This window comes from Mustela nigripes, chromosome 16, assembly GCF_022355385.1.
Source record: "Mustela nigripes isolate SB6536 chromosome 16, MUSNIG.SB6536, whole genome shotgun sequence".
Taxonomy (NCBI): Eukaryota; Metazoa; Chordata; class Mammalia; order Carnivora; family Mustelidae; genus Mustela; species Mustela nigripes.
In genome coordinates, this window is record NC_081572.1 from 56,371,167 (window position 1) to 56,387,731 (window position 16,565).

A 16,565-nucleotide genomic window follows, 5' to 3' on the forward strand; every position below is an offset into this window, starting at 1 on the left:
ATCCGTGTCACCATCTGACGTCGTCTTGACGTTCATGGACGGGTTCATTTCCAAGTGCCCATCCCATCCGTCCCCTCCCGCCTACGGTAACAATGCAAGGTTGACCAGCATCCTGACAGCAAGAACGCCAGCCCTTCGGGTCGTTGCATTGACTCATGATTCATGCTTTGAATATTCTGGTGACAATTGCCAGATGAGGGCAGGAGACTGTTTCAAGTCTCATAAACTCAAAGACCATTCCATTCCCTGGCATAAGGGAAACGGGACACAAATCTAGAAGCTTTATATACCATGTTCTAATAGCGCTTACGGTGACTTCACGGCGAGCTTCCTAATATCCTTTCTGCGCCCTCACTGCCCCCAACCCTGTTCCCAGAGGAACCGGAAGTGAAACGGGCTTGGGGGTGGGCAGACGTAAGCCAGGTTGGGTGGGCAAGACACAAAGGAACTAGCAAGGCCAACCTTACAGACACTAGAGTGAGGCAGAACTCTGGGCCCCCCCAAACAGGCTGTCTGTGTCAGGCAAACCCTGGCCCACACCTGGGGGCATTTCTGGGGGTTTTATGACAAAAAGTATCTTTGGACAGTAGTCCCCAGTCACCTGGGAAGCTTAAGCAGGGAAAAGCCCCATTCCTAGATTCTTTTTTTTTTTTTTTTAAGATTTTATTTATTTATTTGAGAGAGAGCACAAGCACGAGCAGGGAGAAGGAGCAGGAAGAGAGGGAGCAGGGAGCCCGATATGGGACTCGACCCCAGGACGCTGACATCATGACCTGAGCCAAAGCAGACGTTTAACTGAGCCCTCTAAGAGCACCCCCCCATCCCTGGATTCTATCTTTAGTGTTGGGGGAGCATAGAGAGGTCCCTCTAGTATTTTTCCTACAATATTTTTATACTTTGAACTCAACTTTTTCTGTGACTTGTGAAAAGACAAATGCACAAGCTCTTCTTCAGTGATCTCCAAGACTGGGTTAGAGGACTCCAAATCCATTCATTGGTTGCTCAGGTAATGAGACGGACACCGGGCTGATCTGACGTGGCCAGGAGGGTAGATGACCCCCTAGCGTCCTTGCTCTTCCTTGTGCCTCTCTCCTGAAGCCTTTCCTTTGCTCCAAGAGGCAGGGTTCCCCCCACCCACCCAACGAGGGACCAATCTTCACCCAAGGACAGGGACTCTCCAGCTATCGAGATTTTAGTACGATGCTGATAAAGTAGGAGGGACACAAGATAAGAACTTGATTGAAAGTCATCAAAGGGACCTCCGGGCTGCGCAACTGGGTTCTGGCCTCAGAAATGCCCTAATCATGAAAACCAGTACTTCTAAGCAGCTACTATCAGCAAAACTGGGCTCTGACAGTGTGGGGCTCCAGTCCAGAGGCCACTCCTGCGGCCGCAGCACATGGCAGCTTCTTCTGGAAGGATCCTGACTCCTGCTAGGGAGTGCTTACCTTCCTGTCGGTCCCACTGGTGATGATCTGGAACTCTTCGGGATGGTAACAAACACACTGGAATAAAGTATTCGCCAGGATCATCTGATTCCTCCGGAGACGTCTGAAAATGAGACCCAGAAGCTGTGACTTCCCTTCCCCTCTAAGATGTGTTTACTGCTCAGATGGGATCTGGTACAAGTTTGGGTTGCATTGGTGTGCTTACTCAGACAGACTTCTAGCGACCCTGACCCTCCACTTTGGGATCCTCCCAGGGCACCTGTGGGATAGCCCAATGACCCAGGGTGGGGGGGGGGGTGCCTTTTCCAAAGACAGAGCACAGAACCCCAGGGGAATTCTGGAGTCCCAGGAAGCATGAAATAGGAGAGGCTGAATTCAGAGTCACCCTGCTGCCTTCGCATGCCACCGAATTCTTGAGGCCACCGAGTTGAAGGAAAGATTCCTCCCACCCAAGTGGTGAAGTATGGGGGACAGCTTCTTAAAAAGGGATATTCCCGAGCTTTGCCTCCAAGGGATATTCCAGAGCAGGTTGGGATGAGGCCCATACTCGGGCGCTTTTCATCAGCAGCCCAGATCGTTCCCAGGGGCACCATAGTCCAAAAACCATTGCAGCAGATAGGACGCTAAAAAACTGGTACGGATGGCTTCTCCCTCCCCCCCACCCCCCCACACCACTTGGACACGTGTGGTCATCCCAAAAGGGAGTTCCAGGGGAGGCTACGACCTCCGACAAGTGCAGTCTTTGAACCAGGGGCATCTCTCAGGATCTGGCTTGGAATGCGGGCTCTCAGGCAGCCCTCTGGATCTATTCAGTAAAAATCTACACATTGGCAAGATCTCTAGGTGCTTCATAGGCAGGTCAAAGTGAGAGACACACAGGACCAGCCCGGGGAGGATTTTCTTTGGTTTGGGTTTTTTTTTTTAATGCATTGAATAAAAAGTGTTCTGCCCTTGCCTTAATTCCCATTCTCTTCTCTGCAATCTAGAATGCTCCGTATTCTTTGGCAATACCTAGATCCGTTTTCTAGATGTAGATCTCTTTTCTCCTGCCTCTGGTCTTATTCGAGTCTCTCTAATGCAGTTAGGCACAAAGGCAAGTCACCCTTGGAGCGGTAGAGAGGGGCTGGGCAAGGAGAGGGTTAGGGGAATAGGGTGTAATTCCAAATGAAAACACACAGCTAAAGTGCTTATAGTAAAAAAAAAAAAAAAAAAAAAATTGCTATATGAAACCAACAATAAAGTTCACGTGCTTTGGTCTAGTTAGCTGGGAGTCAGGCGCTGTCCAGGGGTTGTGACAAGCTTCCAGCATGAGAGGACGCTCCCTATCATGGACGGGTACCTACACGAGGTCCCAGATGATGCAGGTCCCGTCCGTGCTGGCCGTGACACATTCCTCGTTGTTGTTCTTCACCCGGATGCAGGACACGGAGGATTTGTGCTCCTTCAGGGCCTCCTCCAGCTTCTGGGTCTGACAGCCGATCTGCCAGACCCTCACCTGAAAGCCACCAAGCAGAGGCTCTCAACACAAGCTGGGGGCTTTGGAAGGGATTACCAAAAAACACACACACACACACACACATATGTATATGTATATCTAGGAGCTTTTTCAGCTCCGCCGTGCTTGTTATTTTAAACTCCCTGTTCTCATCTCAGCCGAGTAGGGTGGGAACGCTAAGCCGCAGAACAAGAAAATTCTTCTGTGGAGCCAGGAAAATGCTACCAACGATCCCAGACCTACGTGCGCTTTTCAGGCTGAGAAGGGTACCACATGCCTGCTGCGAAACCAAGAGGAATAGTGTGTCTGCTCAGTTCTGCCGAGCGTTGCTCTGGGGCTTCCGAGGCCATCGGGAAGGCTCTTGGGGACCCAGAGCTGTATTTAAGCATCACACCAGCTGCTGGGCTTTAATCATTTCCAATCGAAGGTTCCCAGCCTCATCAAAGCCAAGACCCACTTTCTGCAGCAAATATTTTCCGACCACTCCCCCCCCACACACCCGCCTGCTATCCTGAAGTGAAAGTCGTATCATAGGTCATGGGTCCTACCCACGAAATTTCAAAACAGTCAGTAGGATGCTTTCACTGCAATAAAAGGGCATAAAAGGAAAGTCATCGTATGTCGTATAAAAGATAAACGTTCTGTCATGGCTGTACCAGAAAACATAATAATGTGGTCAGACACTTCCCCTTTTTTACACTGAGTATGTCAGACTTGTGGAAAAGAAGATGAGATTGTCTAGCATGAGAAACAGAAGACAATACAAGAATACAAGAATAGTAGGATAAGTGATAACAGACTAACTTATTTGTACCCAAAAGGGGAAAGCGGCCTTAAACAAAGTAAGAAAACCATTCTAAGCCATTTCCTTAGTAGGAAGAGGAGGAACCACCAAATTATCCCCGATGAGCTGTGTCCATAACAATTCTCTAATCTTGTTTAAGCCACTATATATGCAGAGGCGTACATCCAGCCTTCAGCAAGATTTTCAAATTTTCTAAAATTTTCTAACTCCTATGGTGTGGGCCCCCAGGCCTGGAACTTTGGATGTTCTGGGCGTTACTAGCCCTTTCGCGGTGAGATTGCGGGGGTTTGAGGTGTGTTTGTGGGGGGAAGGGGATGAGATGGTGGTACTGGGGTCCTTGCAACTCAGGCGAGGCCATTTACCAATGAAAATGGAAGTGCTTGAGTATTTCGGGAAGTGCTGAATTCATACCCGTGCACACCTGCTGACCGGCAGCCCCTGGTCTCCAGCACTTAGCAAAGACCTTGAAGATTATGCCTTTTGGAAGGAAGGTCTGTCTGTAGCAGCTGCGTGGGGAATGGGAGGAAGGGATGATGGGGTGTTCTGAAAAGATTGCCAAGGGCGATGAATGCATTCGTAATATAGGATTTCCTCCCGCAGTTGTCATCCCCCAGAAGCAGATGATCTGGTCCAAGCCATGTTTGGGCGTGAGCAAGGTGGACGCCCCGAAAGGGTGAGGGAGCAACCAAGGATGCTGCGGGGGTCGGCACCAGCGCGGCCGCAGAGTGAAAGCAGGGGTCCAAACCCTTGAGGGGGCGGTGGGCAGAGAGCAGGGCTGGGTCCAGGGCTGGACGTGTCTCTGGAACACCGGTCACGTGACTCGCCACGTGGGCTCGGCCGATTTTGAAGACTTGGTACCAAGCAGTGCAAAATATCTCGTGAACTGGGAGTGTCCGTTGTTATCTTCCCTTTTTGCACAGGAAAGGGAGGCACAGAGAGGTTAAAGCACGTGCCCCAGGTCACACAGCTGGGAAGTGGCGGAAGTGGACTTTGTGCCCCGGCAGTAGGAGTCTGGAGCCCAAATGCTCAGCCATGGGTCCAAACTCTGCTAGTGGCCACATCAAGATGCTGGATCTTTTTTCTCCCTGTTAAGTTATTCCTCCAACAGCAGGAGGAATAGAAAGGAAAAGAAAATGTCCTTTCCGGAGAAGGGAAGTCTGGGATGGGGGGTGGAGGCAGAGAAAGCTGGGGAGTGGGGAGGGGGAGGCTGAGAAAAACGTGTGAACGGAAGAGGTTTCAGGCTCCTCCAAAGGACGAAGGGAAGGTCAAGTGTAACGACTTTAAAATCACAGTCGAACATCTGGGTAGATGAAAGAATTCACTCTAAAAATAACATCTTCTTTAAAAGATACGATGAAGACAACTATATAACTCTAGTCTTTGGAGGGGAAAAAAGAACAAGCAATTCCAAAATTCTGGCAAAACACTAACTTGGAATCACAGCGCGATTCCATATAGAATGCTTTCGTGTCTGTATCTTACATGTTCGTTCATGAATAAACATACCTAGATGTGTGTCTCCATTATTAGAACATTACTTTATGATGTATTTTAGGGTTTCTTCAAAATCTTACGTTGGTCCTGCCTGACTCCGGGTAAAGTTTAAAAAAAATCAAGCCAGTGGCTTTCCATAAGGTAGTTGCTCTAAACTGAGGTTTCTAGAAAAAGATTCCACCTTCAAGAATGGTACCTCCCCTTCCCCGCCGCCGCTGATGACCCGTTTACAGTCACTGGTAGTAGCGATGGCTGTCACTCCGATCCTGTGGGCGTTGTTAATGACATAGATCAGCCGGCCCGTCTCTGGGGCAAAGGCTCGGATTCGACCGTCGTCCCACGCTGGCACAGAAGGGGAACAAAAGGCAGGTAGGATCAGTACGCTCCCACTCTCTGGGCAGACCCTGGCGCTCTTCAGTCATAAAGGTATCAGGACCAGGAAGCCGTGGTGGTGATGGAGGAGAGAGGCCAGCCCCCCACAGCTGCCAGGAATCCTATCCCTCCTTCCCCTAACTCTCCAAAAAAGGTTGCCATCAACCATCTAGGTCCAAGAACTTCACAGTCATCCCTGATTCCTCTCTATTCCATCTACCCGGCCCCACCAAACCCAACCCGAGTCTAACCCATCAGCGAGCCCCAACTCTACAGTTAAAAAACATCTCAAATCTAGCCACTTTCCAATCCTTCGACTGGGCCCACACTCATCCAAGCCACAAGCACCTCTCTCCTGGATGATCGTAACGGCTTCCTCTCTGGCCTGACTCTTGCTTCCCTCAATCAATTACCTATGTGGGGGCCTGGGTGCATCTACAATCATGTCACCCCCTCAATCAAGAAGATTCAAAAGGGGGGCGCTTGGGTGGCTCAGAGGGTTAAAGCCCCTGCCTTCAGCTCAGGTCATGATCCCAGGGTCCTGGGATCGAGCCCCGCATCGTGCTCTCTGCTCAGCAGGGAGCCTGCTTCCTCCTCTCTGCCTGCCTACTTGTGATCTCTGTCTGTCAAATAAATAAATAAAATCTAAAAAAAAAAAAAAAAGTAAAAAAAAACCAAGATTCAAAAGTCATTCTCACTAACGAAGAAAATCCAACTCCTTTTCCCCCATGGTGACTACTCTCCGTGGTAACTACTCTCTGCTCCCTAGCTAGCTCTTCACCTTCATCTACTACCATTCTCCCTCAACCTTTACCCCAACTCTACTCACTAAGCTCCAGACACACTGGCATCTTTCTATTCCTACAATACACCAAGCCATTTTCCACCCCAGGACCTTTGCCCCTGCTATTCCCTCTGCCTTGAATGCTCTTCCCCCAGGTCTTCATGGGGGCTGGCTCTTTCTTATCGGCTTTAGTGTCACCTCTTGACTTGGACAATTTTCAAGAAGATGTTCATGGAAGATCCTGCATTTCATCAAAGATCTGAGGGAGTGCGGGGGTGAACCAAGTGGGACATGGGGCTGCCTGGGGACAGATGAATCCAGGCAGACTGAGCAGCCAGAGCAAAGGCCCATGTATCATGTGCTTGAGGAACAGCAAAAGAGCAAGCATGGCCACAGGGGATGAGTGGTAAGAGACAAAATCAGAGGTAAGAAGGTGTGTGTGGAGGGGAAAGGTCATGGAGGGACTTTGGGGCAACTGCAGGGAATTAGAGTCACGAACCCTGGAAAAGGCATGATTGGACTCATACCTTAAGAGATCCCTAGCTTCTGTGTTGAGAACAAACTAGGGGAGAGGGCTGGTGAGTGAAAACAGAGGCAGGGAGCCCTGGTAAGAAGGTACTAGAAGAATCTAGGGGATGGTGGTGGCTAGGACAAGGGTGAAGATGATGGAAAATGTCCTGATGTGAGGGCCATCAGAGGCAAATGCTGGAAGCCAAGAGCTCCTTGTGTCTGCTGTGTGTTCTCCCAAGGGAGAAGCCAACGGGGAGGAAACATAGCCAGGAAAAGAGGGGGCAATATGGGCTCCTGACATCACCATTTCAATGGCTGCACTTAAAGATACACTTGAGGGTCTGGGTGGCTCAATGGCATAAGCATCTGCCTTTGGCTCAGGTTGTGATCCCGGGGTCCTGGGATCAAGCCCCGCATTGGGCCCCCTGATCAGCAAGGCGTCTGCTTCTCCCTCTGCCTCTGCCCCTCCCCCAACCCATACTTGTGTGTGCACGCTCTCTCAAATAAATAAAATCTTAAAAAGGGAAAAAAGATCCACTTAACTGTTTCCTGAGTGATGTGAACAAGTGAATTTCCTTTTTCACCACTGGACAAATTTGCGTATGAGTTGAACATAAGATGATATTAAGAAATTATAGTTTCGGGGCACCTGGGTGGCTCAGTGGGTTAAAGCCTCTGCCTCTGGCTCGGGTCATGATCTCGGGGTCCTGGGATCGAGCCCCACATCAGGCTCTCTGCTGAGCAGGGAGCCTGCTTCCCCCCATCTCTCTGCCTGCCTCTCTGCCTACTTGTGATCTCTCTGTTAAATGAATATGTGGAAATCTTTAAAAAAAAAATAAAATTTTAGTTTCATAGGAAAACATTGTTTTTAGGGATATACCCTGAAGTATTTGGAGGTGGAATATACTGGAGTCTGTAATTTATGTTAAAATATTTTGGCACAAGAGGATCAATGGAGTTAAAAGCGGTTCCCTTTGGGGCATAACATAGTTGAAGTCAGGTTTTTCTCTCTCCAACAATGGAAGGGTTTCTAACACGGGCGCCCCGTACTCACCAACCCCCCAAATCCGTCTGGTAATCAAATTGCTATAAATCAAATTGCTATAAATTCTCCTTCCAGAGAGAAAGTGACACACTCTGTGCAGCAACGTTGGGGGGAGCGGAATTGTCTTTGTTCATTCTGAGCTCAGAAAGTCTCCAGGCTGGAAGGGGACTCCACAGGGAGGCGGGATCAGAAGCGAGGTGGGGGGCAGCAGGAGGCTGCCCTGGGGTGTGCACACGAAGAGACCCACGAGGAAGGAGAGCAAGGTCCAAAGCCACAGCTGGAGCCCGCGCCAACGCCCAAGAATGTCAACGTTACCCGAGATGATGCTCTTGCCGTCCCGCATGAAATCGATGCCGTGGCAGGTCATGTTGGGCACGGTGATGCGCAGCAGCTCCCGGTTGGACAGCGTGTGCCACACCCTGATGTCCTTCTTGGCACAGGTGGCAAACAGCTCGGCAGTGCCGCTGCGAAGGAGCCACCGCGAGAATGAAGAGAGCAGCCATACAAGGTACACGCTCGGCTCTCAGATGGAGCGAGCGAGGATCCGGGGAAGGATGCCCGCTGGGCACCTGGATCTCCGGGCCCCACGGGCTCACAGAACCCTTGTGTAAAATGGCATTCAATGCCCACAAGTAGACCATCCATAGACATCCGTAGACCATCGTCTGTAGCCCTTTGCCTGGAGGATGAACTGGGACAAAGTTGCTCAAGAGGAAAAATGTCAAAGTTTTTAAATGGCCTGGTAGCCTGGGGTCAAAACACAGCTGTGGAATATGGATATGAAGAGAAGCTAAACCTCACATGTCCCATAGAGTAATCATATAATTTCAAAGGGAAAAATGACACAGGGGCTAGAATTCGTGTCTGCGGATAAGCTAGAGCAGTACTTTGGTTGGTTGTGAGAAAATATGAGATTCTGGACAAGGAAGTGAAGCCAGAGTAATTGGCCTGTCCTTTCTTTAAAAAAAAAAAAAAAAAAAAAAAGATTTTATTTATTTATTTGAGAGAGAGAAAGAGCTTGCATGAGTGGGGGGAGGGGCAGACTCCCTGCTGAGTATGAAGCCTGATGCAGAACCTGACCCCAGGACCCCAGGATCATGATCTGAGCCAAAGTCATACACTTAACTGACAGAGTCACCCTGGCGCCCCCCACTTTTTTTAAAGGACAACTCGTAATTAGAGTGTAAAACACTATTACGTCAAAAATTACAGGTTATTCCAGTTTGAATAAGAAAAAGGAGTACTACTGGGATACAATAAAGTCATCTGATTTACAACTATGAATTTATAGCTTTAGAGTCTCTATGGAGGTTAACTTTTAGGTTTAAGTGCTTCTCAAGAAATGTCTGTATTTCCTCCAAAGCATATTTAGGAAAAGAGAGTTCCCTCTCTCATGTTTTAAAACCTACTTGCTTTGGAATGAATAGAAAAATAAGTGGATCTTTTCCCTATATTTAATTTGGGGCTCAAAGAAAAACAATTCTAATGCTGGACTAGTTCCTTAGAAAGAGTGCATCCTGGAAGGGATGGCTGAGGTGACAATACGCTTTCTATTTGATCAAATCAAGCCAACCTTAGAAGACAACGGTTATTTAAAATAAGAGAGGTTTTCTATGGGAGGGGCCTCTTCTGTGGGGACAGTGAATTCTTAAAGAGGCATGTGGACTCCTCATGAAAAGCAAATACTGTGGAATGAGGGCACCTAGAGAACTTCTCAAACTTCCCTTACCCTGGATAGACAGGCTCCTTCATCAGGAATCTAGTCCAGACCTGAGCTTTTCATGGAGCATATTTTCCCTAGTTTTGGATCTGAAAGGTGAAGTTCCAGAAAAAAATCCAAACTGACTGGATCAAGATGGCGCCGTAGGCCTACGTGCCTCCCCTCGAAAAGCCCAGAAACGAAGAGACAGATACAGAGATGGGGATAGAGGTAGACAATGCAGAGGTAGATACAGGGAAGCAGGACAGGTCATCATCAAATAGACCAGAAACGTTGAGGACAAAGAGAAATCAGCCAGATAGAATCTGCGAGGAGACAAACCTAGAGAGAAACACAAAATACCAAAATCACGAGGAAGGAGTACTTCTTGTAATGTTGGAGCAGTGACACGGTCACACAGACCTTCCCACAGGCAACAGTTAAAAACACTGGATGGCCTTAATGACAGCAAGAACCTAAAATCCCGAAGATGCCGAAAACATTTAAAAGTCCACAGAAGTCAAGAAGCGTTTGCTCTTGTAAAAATGCAGCCAGAAAGGGTTATGGGTCATGACCGCATCACTGGCTAATCTGAGGGTGTCCCCCACTCTCCCAGCTCCGGTGGCCACAGAAGAAGGTGGTGGAAAAACCACAGTCTTACTGGCTGATGGTGTGCAGAGATCAGAGCTGAGGGTTGGAAAATTCAAAGGGGAAATCCTGGCAGTGAGAGATCCATCAGAGTAAAATCTAAATTAAGATTAGAAACACTTGGGGTGCCTGGGTGGCTCAGTGGGTTAAGCCTCTGCCTTCAGCTCAGGTCATGATCCCAGGGTCCTGGGTTTGAACCTGCATCGGGCTCTCTGCTCAGCGGGGAGTCTGCTTCCCCCCCTCTCCTTCTGCCTGCCTCTCTGCCTGCCAAATAAATAAATAAAATCTTTAAAAAAAAAAAAAAAAAGATTAGAAACACTGCCCAAATTTCCATCTGACAGCTCCCTTCTACATGCATGGGAGAAAACCCAAAAGGAAGGAGAAACAGAGACCAGAGAGGAACTCTGCTTTTCTTTTTTAAAAATTCTATTGATTTTTTTTTTTAAGCAGTCTATTTTTGAAGACAGAGTTACATGGGATCAACCTGAGAGGGTTTTTTTGCCTTTTTAACTGAATACATTCACCAACTGTGTTCAGCTTGGGGGGCAGAGAGCTGGACCTTACAGGCTTAAAATATCAGAAGCCAGGGCCTGAGGTCACAAGAACACCTGGAAATTAGGGGGTAATCCCTAGGAGCAAGGAAACCACAGAGAGGATGAGATTCAATTCTGCATTTAGTGAATGCTAAATTCCGCAAGCCCACAGGAGTATTGAGTATTAAAAAAGGAGCAGTGGGAAGCCATGAGAATGTCAGCTGCTGCATTCTGGGAGAAAGACAAAATCTGCGGTTTGAGTCCAGGCCAATAATCCTCAGAGAACACCACATAAGTCAGAATTACTACAGTGTATTAGCTATCACGCTGAAATTTCAACAAAAACGTAAGCAGACATGCAAAGAAATAGGAAAATATGATTTTGGGAAAAAGGCAGTCAAAAGAAACGGACTCCAAGTAGATCGAGGTGTTGGATTAGCAAAGACTTAAAAGCAACTAATTTAAAATGTATTCAGAGCATTAAAGGAAACGATGATACCATGAAGTCACAGGTAATAGCAACAAAGAACTAGAAGACATATCTTCATGATATATTATAAGTAATTATAACATATATATTCATGACTTTAAGTTTATGACTATTTAAAACAAAAATTATGATTTTGAATTCATGGGTTTATAACGTTAATAGGTATATATGAAAACAACAGCACTAAGAATGAAGGGAAGAGAAATACACTGTTGCAAAGTTCCCAGATTGCATTTTACCTGAAGTCATTCTATGTCAACTCTCTGCAGGCTGTGACATGTTAAAAATGCGTATGGTCATCCTCAGAGCAACCACTAAAGAAATCAATGGAAAGAAAGATATAGAGGTAGAGAGCCAACAGAGCAACTAAAATGGAGGGCTAATCAAATGTTTTTGATTAAAGCAAAAGGTGGTAGGAAAGAATAAAACAAAGAACAGATGAGACAAAAGAAAACAAATAACAAAATGGAGGATTTGATACCGCTATATCACAACTTACATTAAGAGTAAGTGGACTAGGAGCTCTGGGTGGCTCAGTCAGTTGGGTGGCTGATTCTTGATCATGGCCCAGGTCATGATATCAGGGTCCTGGGATCCAGCCCCACACTGGACTCTGTGCTCAGCAGGGAGACTGCTTGAGATTCTCTCCCTCTATCTCTGCCCCTTCCCCTATTCTCATTCTCTCTCTCTCTGAAATATATAAATCTTTAAAAATTTAAAGGTAAAAAAATAAAAATAAAAATCTAAAGGTGATTATTTGCAAAAGACAATAACTATGTAATTCTATATTCAATTCATAAACTTAATTCTATAAATTCTAAACAATGTTAGCATGCGAGATGGTGAGAGGAAGATAAAGAGGGAAATAAAATACCTTGAGACTCTTGCTTCTTTGGAAAACATGATATAAATGTTGGTGAACCCTAGTCTTTGGCAGAAAAATATGTTTAAACGTGCATATTAAAAAAAATCAAGGCTGATCACTAAGTGAATGAAAATACAATGACTAGTTAACAAGTCCTGTGAAGTAGGGCAGGGGAAGGCAGGACCAAAAAAGACGATTGCAACACAATGAAAGACAAAAAAAGAAAACACACAAGAAAGGTAACATGTTAAGTAGAAAATAATCTAGGAGTGCCAGGGTGGCTCAGTGGGTTAAAGCCTCTGCCTTCAGCTCAGGTCATGATCCCAGGGTCCCGGGATCGAGTCCCCAAGTGGGATCGCAGAGAGCCTGCTTCCCTCCCTCTCTCTCTGCCTGCCTCTCTGCCTCCTTGTGATCTGTCTCTCTATCAAATAAATAATCTTTAAAAAAATCTATAAACTTATTAGATAGATGTAAGTACGAATTGACTAAATTCTATGAAAAGACGGAGACTTACTTTAAACTAAACAATACCTATAGGTTGGAAAGAGACATGGTATCTTTTGCTACAGCGATTGTCTCTGAAATGTACATTGGCTCATGCAATTGACAAACCGGCCCACAGACTATCACAGAGGCTGCCTTGGTCCATACACACTTCTTCCCTGCAGATCAATGCCTTGGCAACTGAAAACCATACACATTAATACAGTCGAATCCACAAGGAAAGGAAAAAGACAGTCTTGTACATGATGCTCATGTACCGTGCCTTCTTCCTCTCAGCTCAGTTTTCTCCACAGCTTGACGGGGAGAGAGGAGGAGAGCGCAAAGCGGGAATGGTTAGTGCCTCTTAATAGGTTTTTTATTGGGATGATGAAATCTTCTAGAGTTAGATTATGGTGTTGGTCACACAGCTCTGTAAATATGCAAAAAGACCCACACTGAGTCGCACACACTCCGTGGGTAAACTTTATGGTATGTAAATTCTATTTCCATAAAGCTGGTTTTCAAGAAAAAGAAAAAGGAGGAGGGGGAAAAAAGAGGAGTTACAAATCCTGAATAGGTCAATAACTATAAGGATTTGAAAAGATAATTAAAAATCTTCTCTTATAAAAGGCCCCAAGGCCAAATAATTTTACAGATTGATTCTACCGAACTCCTTAGAAAGAGAGGAAAAAAGTTAAGATGGAAAGAAAAGAACCAAACAGTTTCCAAAAAGGATCCCCCTGGTGGGAAGCACTGGCCATTTTCACCATTAGAAACATTTAAAAGAACCTAATTGTTGGGGTGCCTAGGTAGTGCAGTCGGTTAAGCATCCAACTCTTAATCTCAGCTCAGGTCTTGACCTCAGGGTTGTGAGTTCCAGCCCCACACTGGGCTCCATGCTGGGCATGGCGCTTACTTAAAATAAACAAAACACTTGGAAGAAGCTAATTGCCAACTTCAAAGTCCATCTCATGATCGTAAGCATCCAGTTTTCAAAGCGAGTCTTACTACCCATAAACCAATGACCCTGAGTTCTGTAAATTCAAGCTACATACTGAGGAAGGTCAGAGCCAAAACCATCTGGTCAGCTTCCTGGGATGAACGTCACCAGAGACAAAATGTGTTTCAGGAGCAAGTAATGGAAAACTAGACTTTTTTGATATCGAAACTGTTGGTGGTTGGTTGGTTCACTTGTCTCAGATGGGATTTACCAAGAAATCCAGAAGACTACCGAGAGGTCCAGAAGACCTCTTGTGTCCACCGCCATTAAGTGCGCCAAGTCTGGAAGACCCGAAAGGCATGAATGAATGACTTGAAAGAAGTTTGGAAAAGGGCACTAACAAGCTTTCACCAGACAGCCCTGGGAAAACAGAAAAGTTTCCATGATGGCCTTATTAGAAAAGCCAACCTTCTAGATAGGTACATATTTAGAGTTGATAAAAGTAAAATATGCATATATCTGAAAAAAAAAAAAAAGAAAGAAAGAAAAGCCAACGTTCTAAAGAAGCCCAGATTTGAACTGTGAAAATTAATGTAGCCACAGGGTGAAGGCAACAGACATAATTATTGTTAATAATAGTTGTTAAATAATAATAAAGCACCAGTGTTATATTTCTAATTATTATAATTAATATTAGATGATAATTGTTATTAAGACAACTGACTATAATTGAGAAATTTAAGGATGGAAGATCATAATCGTATTAATACATGTTGAAATGCACGAATAAGATACAATTAAATTTCTTGGCACACTGCATCAGACCTCCATGTTTTCACTGATTTCAGGAGCCAAAAGACTTTGCTCTTGTACTTACAATGGAAAGACAATGTCCTGGATAGCTTCGAAGTGACAGGTTGTGATGAGAGTCTCTTTGAAATCCGTGAAGTTGACGCGGTAAATGTGTGATTCTTCTGTTCCCACAAAAAACTGGTGTCCTTCCCCTCGAGGTGTGATTGATGTGATGCCACCTTGTAACTGGATTTTCCTTTATGGAGAAGCAAGAAGGTGAAGTAGATTCGTTCAGTCAGTGAGAAGGACTGTTACAGAGGATAGAAATCAGGTGTAGGACCTGGGGACATGCCCTCAGGGAGGGGACACGACTGGAAAGGCAGGAGTGACTCACAATACTGGGGGCCCATGGTCAGCAGAGGGAGAGGCCAGCACAGTTTACAGTAGTGGGGGGCTGGGAGGGTTCCTCAGGGGGAGAGAGTCTAAAATGGGTTGTGGGACACAGGCAGGATCTGGACAGAGGGAACATTCCAGGAAAGCAATGGGCACAAATGATCATGGCAATTAAATACTTTATTAATTCCATTTGTAGAAGATAATCCTACAATGGGGAGGGGAAACCTTTATGTCAAAGGTTATAACCTTAGTGAAAAGAGTTGAAGGTTGGAAGCAAGCTAAATATCCAGTTGAAAGGCAGCAGTTAAATCATCTATGGGACAGCAGGCAACTTCTTAAGGTATTTGCCTCACCAGTAAAACCACATTTAAAAGCTTCTGCATATTTTAGCACAGTAGTTTTTAAAAAGATACTAATATTGGAAATGTTTATGACGTTTGCCTTAAGTAAAAATAAACCAGAAAATAAAATTTTGTACCCAAAGGAAGTACAACCGTTTTGAAATGTAATCGAAGAACACAAAACGAGGAAATAACAAGATGTTAATAGTGGCTCTCTTCTCTCTATCCACATTTCAAATCCCTCTGCTTCCCAAACATCTAACGAGTATGAACTTAAAAAAAAAAAAAAAAAAAAAGAGTAATATAAATGAACGCATCTTAAAAACCCAACCTTGCTCTGCAACTAATTTAGTTTAGACAGTAAGAACGCAGTGGAGATGCTTGTGCAAGGGATAAGCGTGGGAAAGGCAGTATTTTACAAAGATCTATTTGTTGTTGGGACGCAGAACGGTTAATGGAGAAAGGATTGAGTTCCGTCCCGGCTTCTTCACTGACTAACTAGAGCTCCCTGAACCTGGATAGATTACCGGAAATCTCCCGGCCCCACTTCGCTCAGGCACAAAATAATTTCTCCTTGGCAGGGTCGCAGCAAGGATCAGAGATAATGCCCACGAGGACCCAGAGAGTAGCCGACAGAAATACTGGCTGTGGACATCTGGGCTCCCTATAAGACAAGGTGGAACCCAGGGCTACAGGGGTGAGGCCAGGGGTCCCTGAACCCCAGGGGTCTGCTTCATCCTACTACTTCTTGACTCCGCATGAGAGCTGCTTTCTCAGCCCACGAAAACCTAAGAAGGCAGGAACCACTGCAACCACAGGAGGCTACGCTATCCCACAGGGTTACGGTGGGGACAGGCACAGAGCAAACCCTGTGATAACGGCTTTGCATTCATCATCCTCATCACAGTGGGAACATCTGTGTGTCCGGAATGAGGCGTTCACACATGAAGGGGTTAATTGTTTATAGTCCCTCCATATATCTGGAGCCCGACCAACACCGCTCATGTACATCACCTCTTGGTCTTCCTCCCCTCCACACAAACATAGAACTGGTCCAGATGCATTTGCAAGACCTATCCGGAACCCAGAATTTGAAATTGCGACCTCTCTCCTGTCCCCTTTCAAACCCCAACCCCCCTTCATGTCCCTGCAACTCCATTTGTCTCCTGTCACCCTCTAAGAGGGTATAACTACTGGTTTATTATTGACGGTCTTTCCTCCTGCTGGAATGTCAGCTCCATGAGGGGCAGGGAGTTCTCCCTCTGTTTCTGTTTGCTTTAGCTGTGGCTGTCTCCCAAGGGCCCCTAGGACACAATCCGGTACGCGGTGCATGCATAGCCCAGATGTGTTTGAATGAAGACGGCTGATGCTTTTTCGACACGCTACACGCCAGCACCCCTGGCTCCCCTTGAGCTAGGGGGGCCA

At 46.1% G+C, this 16,565-nt stretch overlaps 1 protein-coding gene across 1 annotated transcript in view; it reads right to left on the bottom strand.

Annotated features, from left to right (window-relative positions):
• CFAP52 (cilia and flagella associated protein 52) overlaps positions 1-16,565 on the bottom strand; it is a 36,604-nt gene that overhangs the window by 2,761 nt on the left and 17,278 nt on the right. Inside the window, exons 8-12 of the mRNA XM_059379408.1 lie at positions 14,489-14,659; positions 8,269-8,417; positions 5,439-5,584; positions 2,792-2,943; positions 1,449-1,551 (exon numbers count right to left, since the gene is read on the bottom strand). Coding sequence (XP_059235391.1) covers positions 1,449-1,551; positions 2,792-2,943; positions 5,439-5,584; positions 8,269-8,417; positions 14,489-14,659 — 721 coding nt within the window. The remainder of the gene's footprint in view (positions 1-1,448; positions 1,552-2,791; positions 2,944-5,438; positions 5,585-8,268; positions 8,418-14,488; positions 14,660-16,565) is intronic.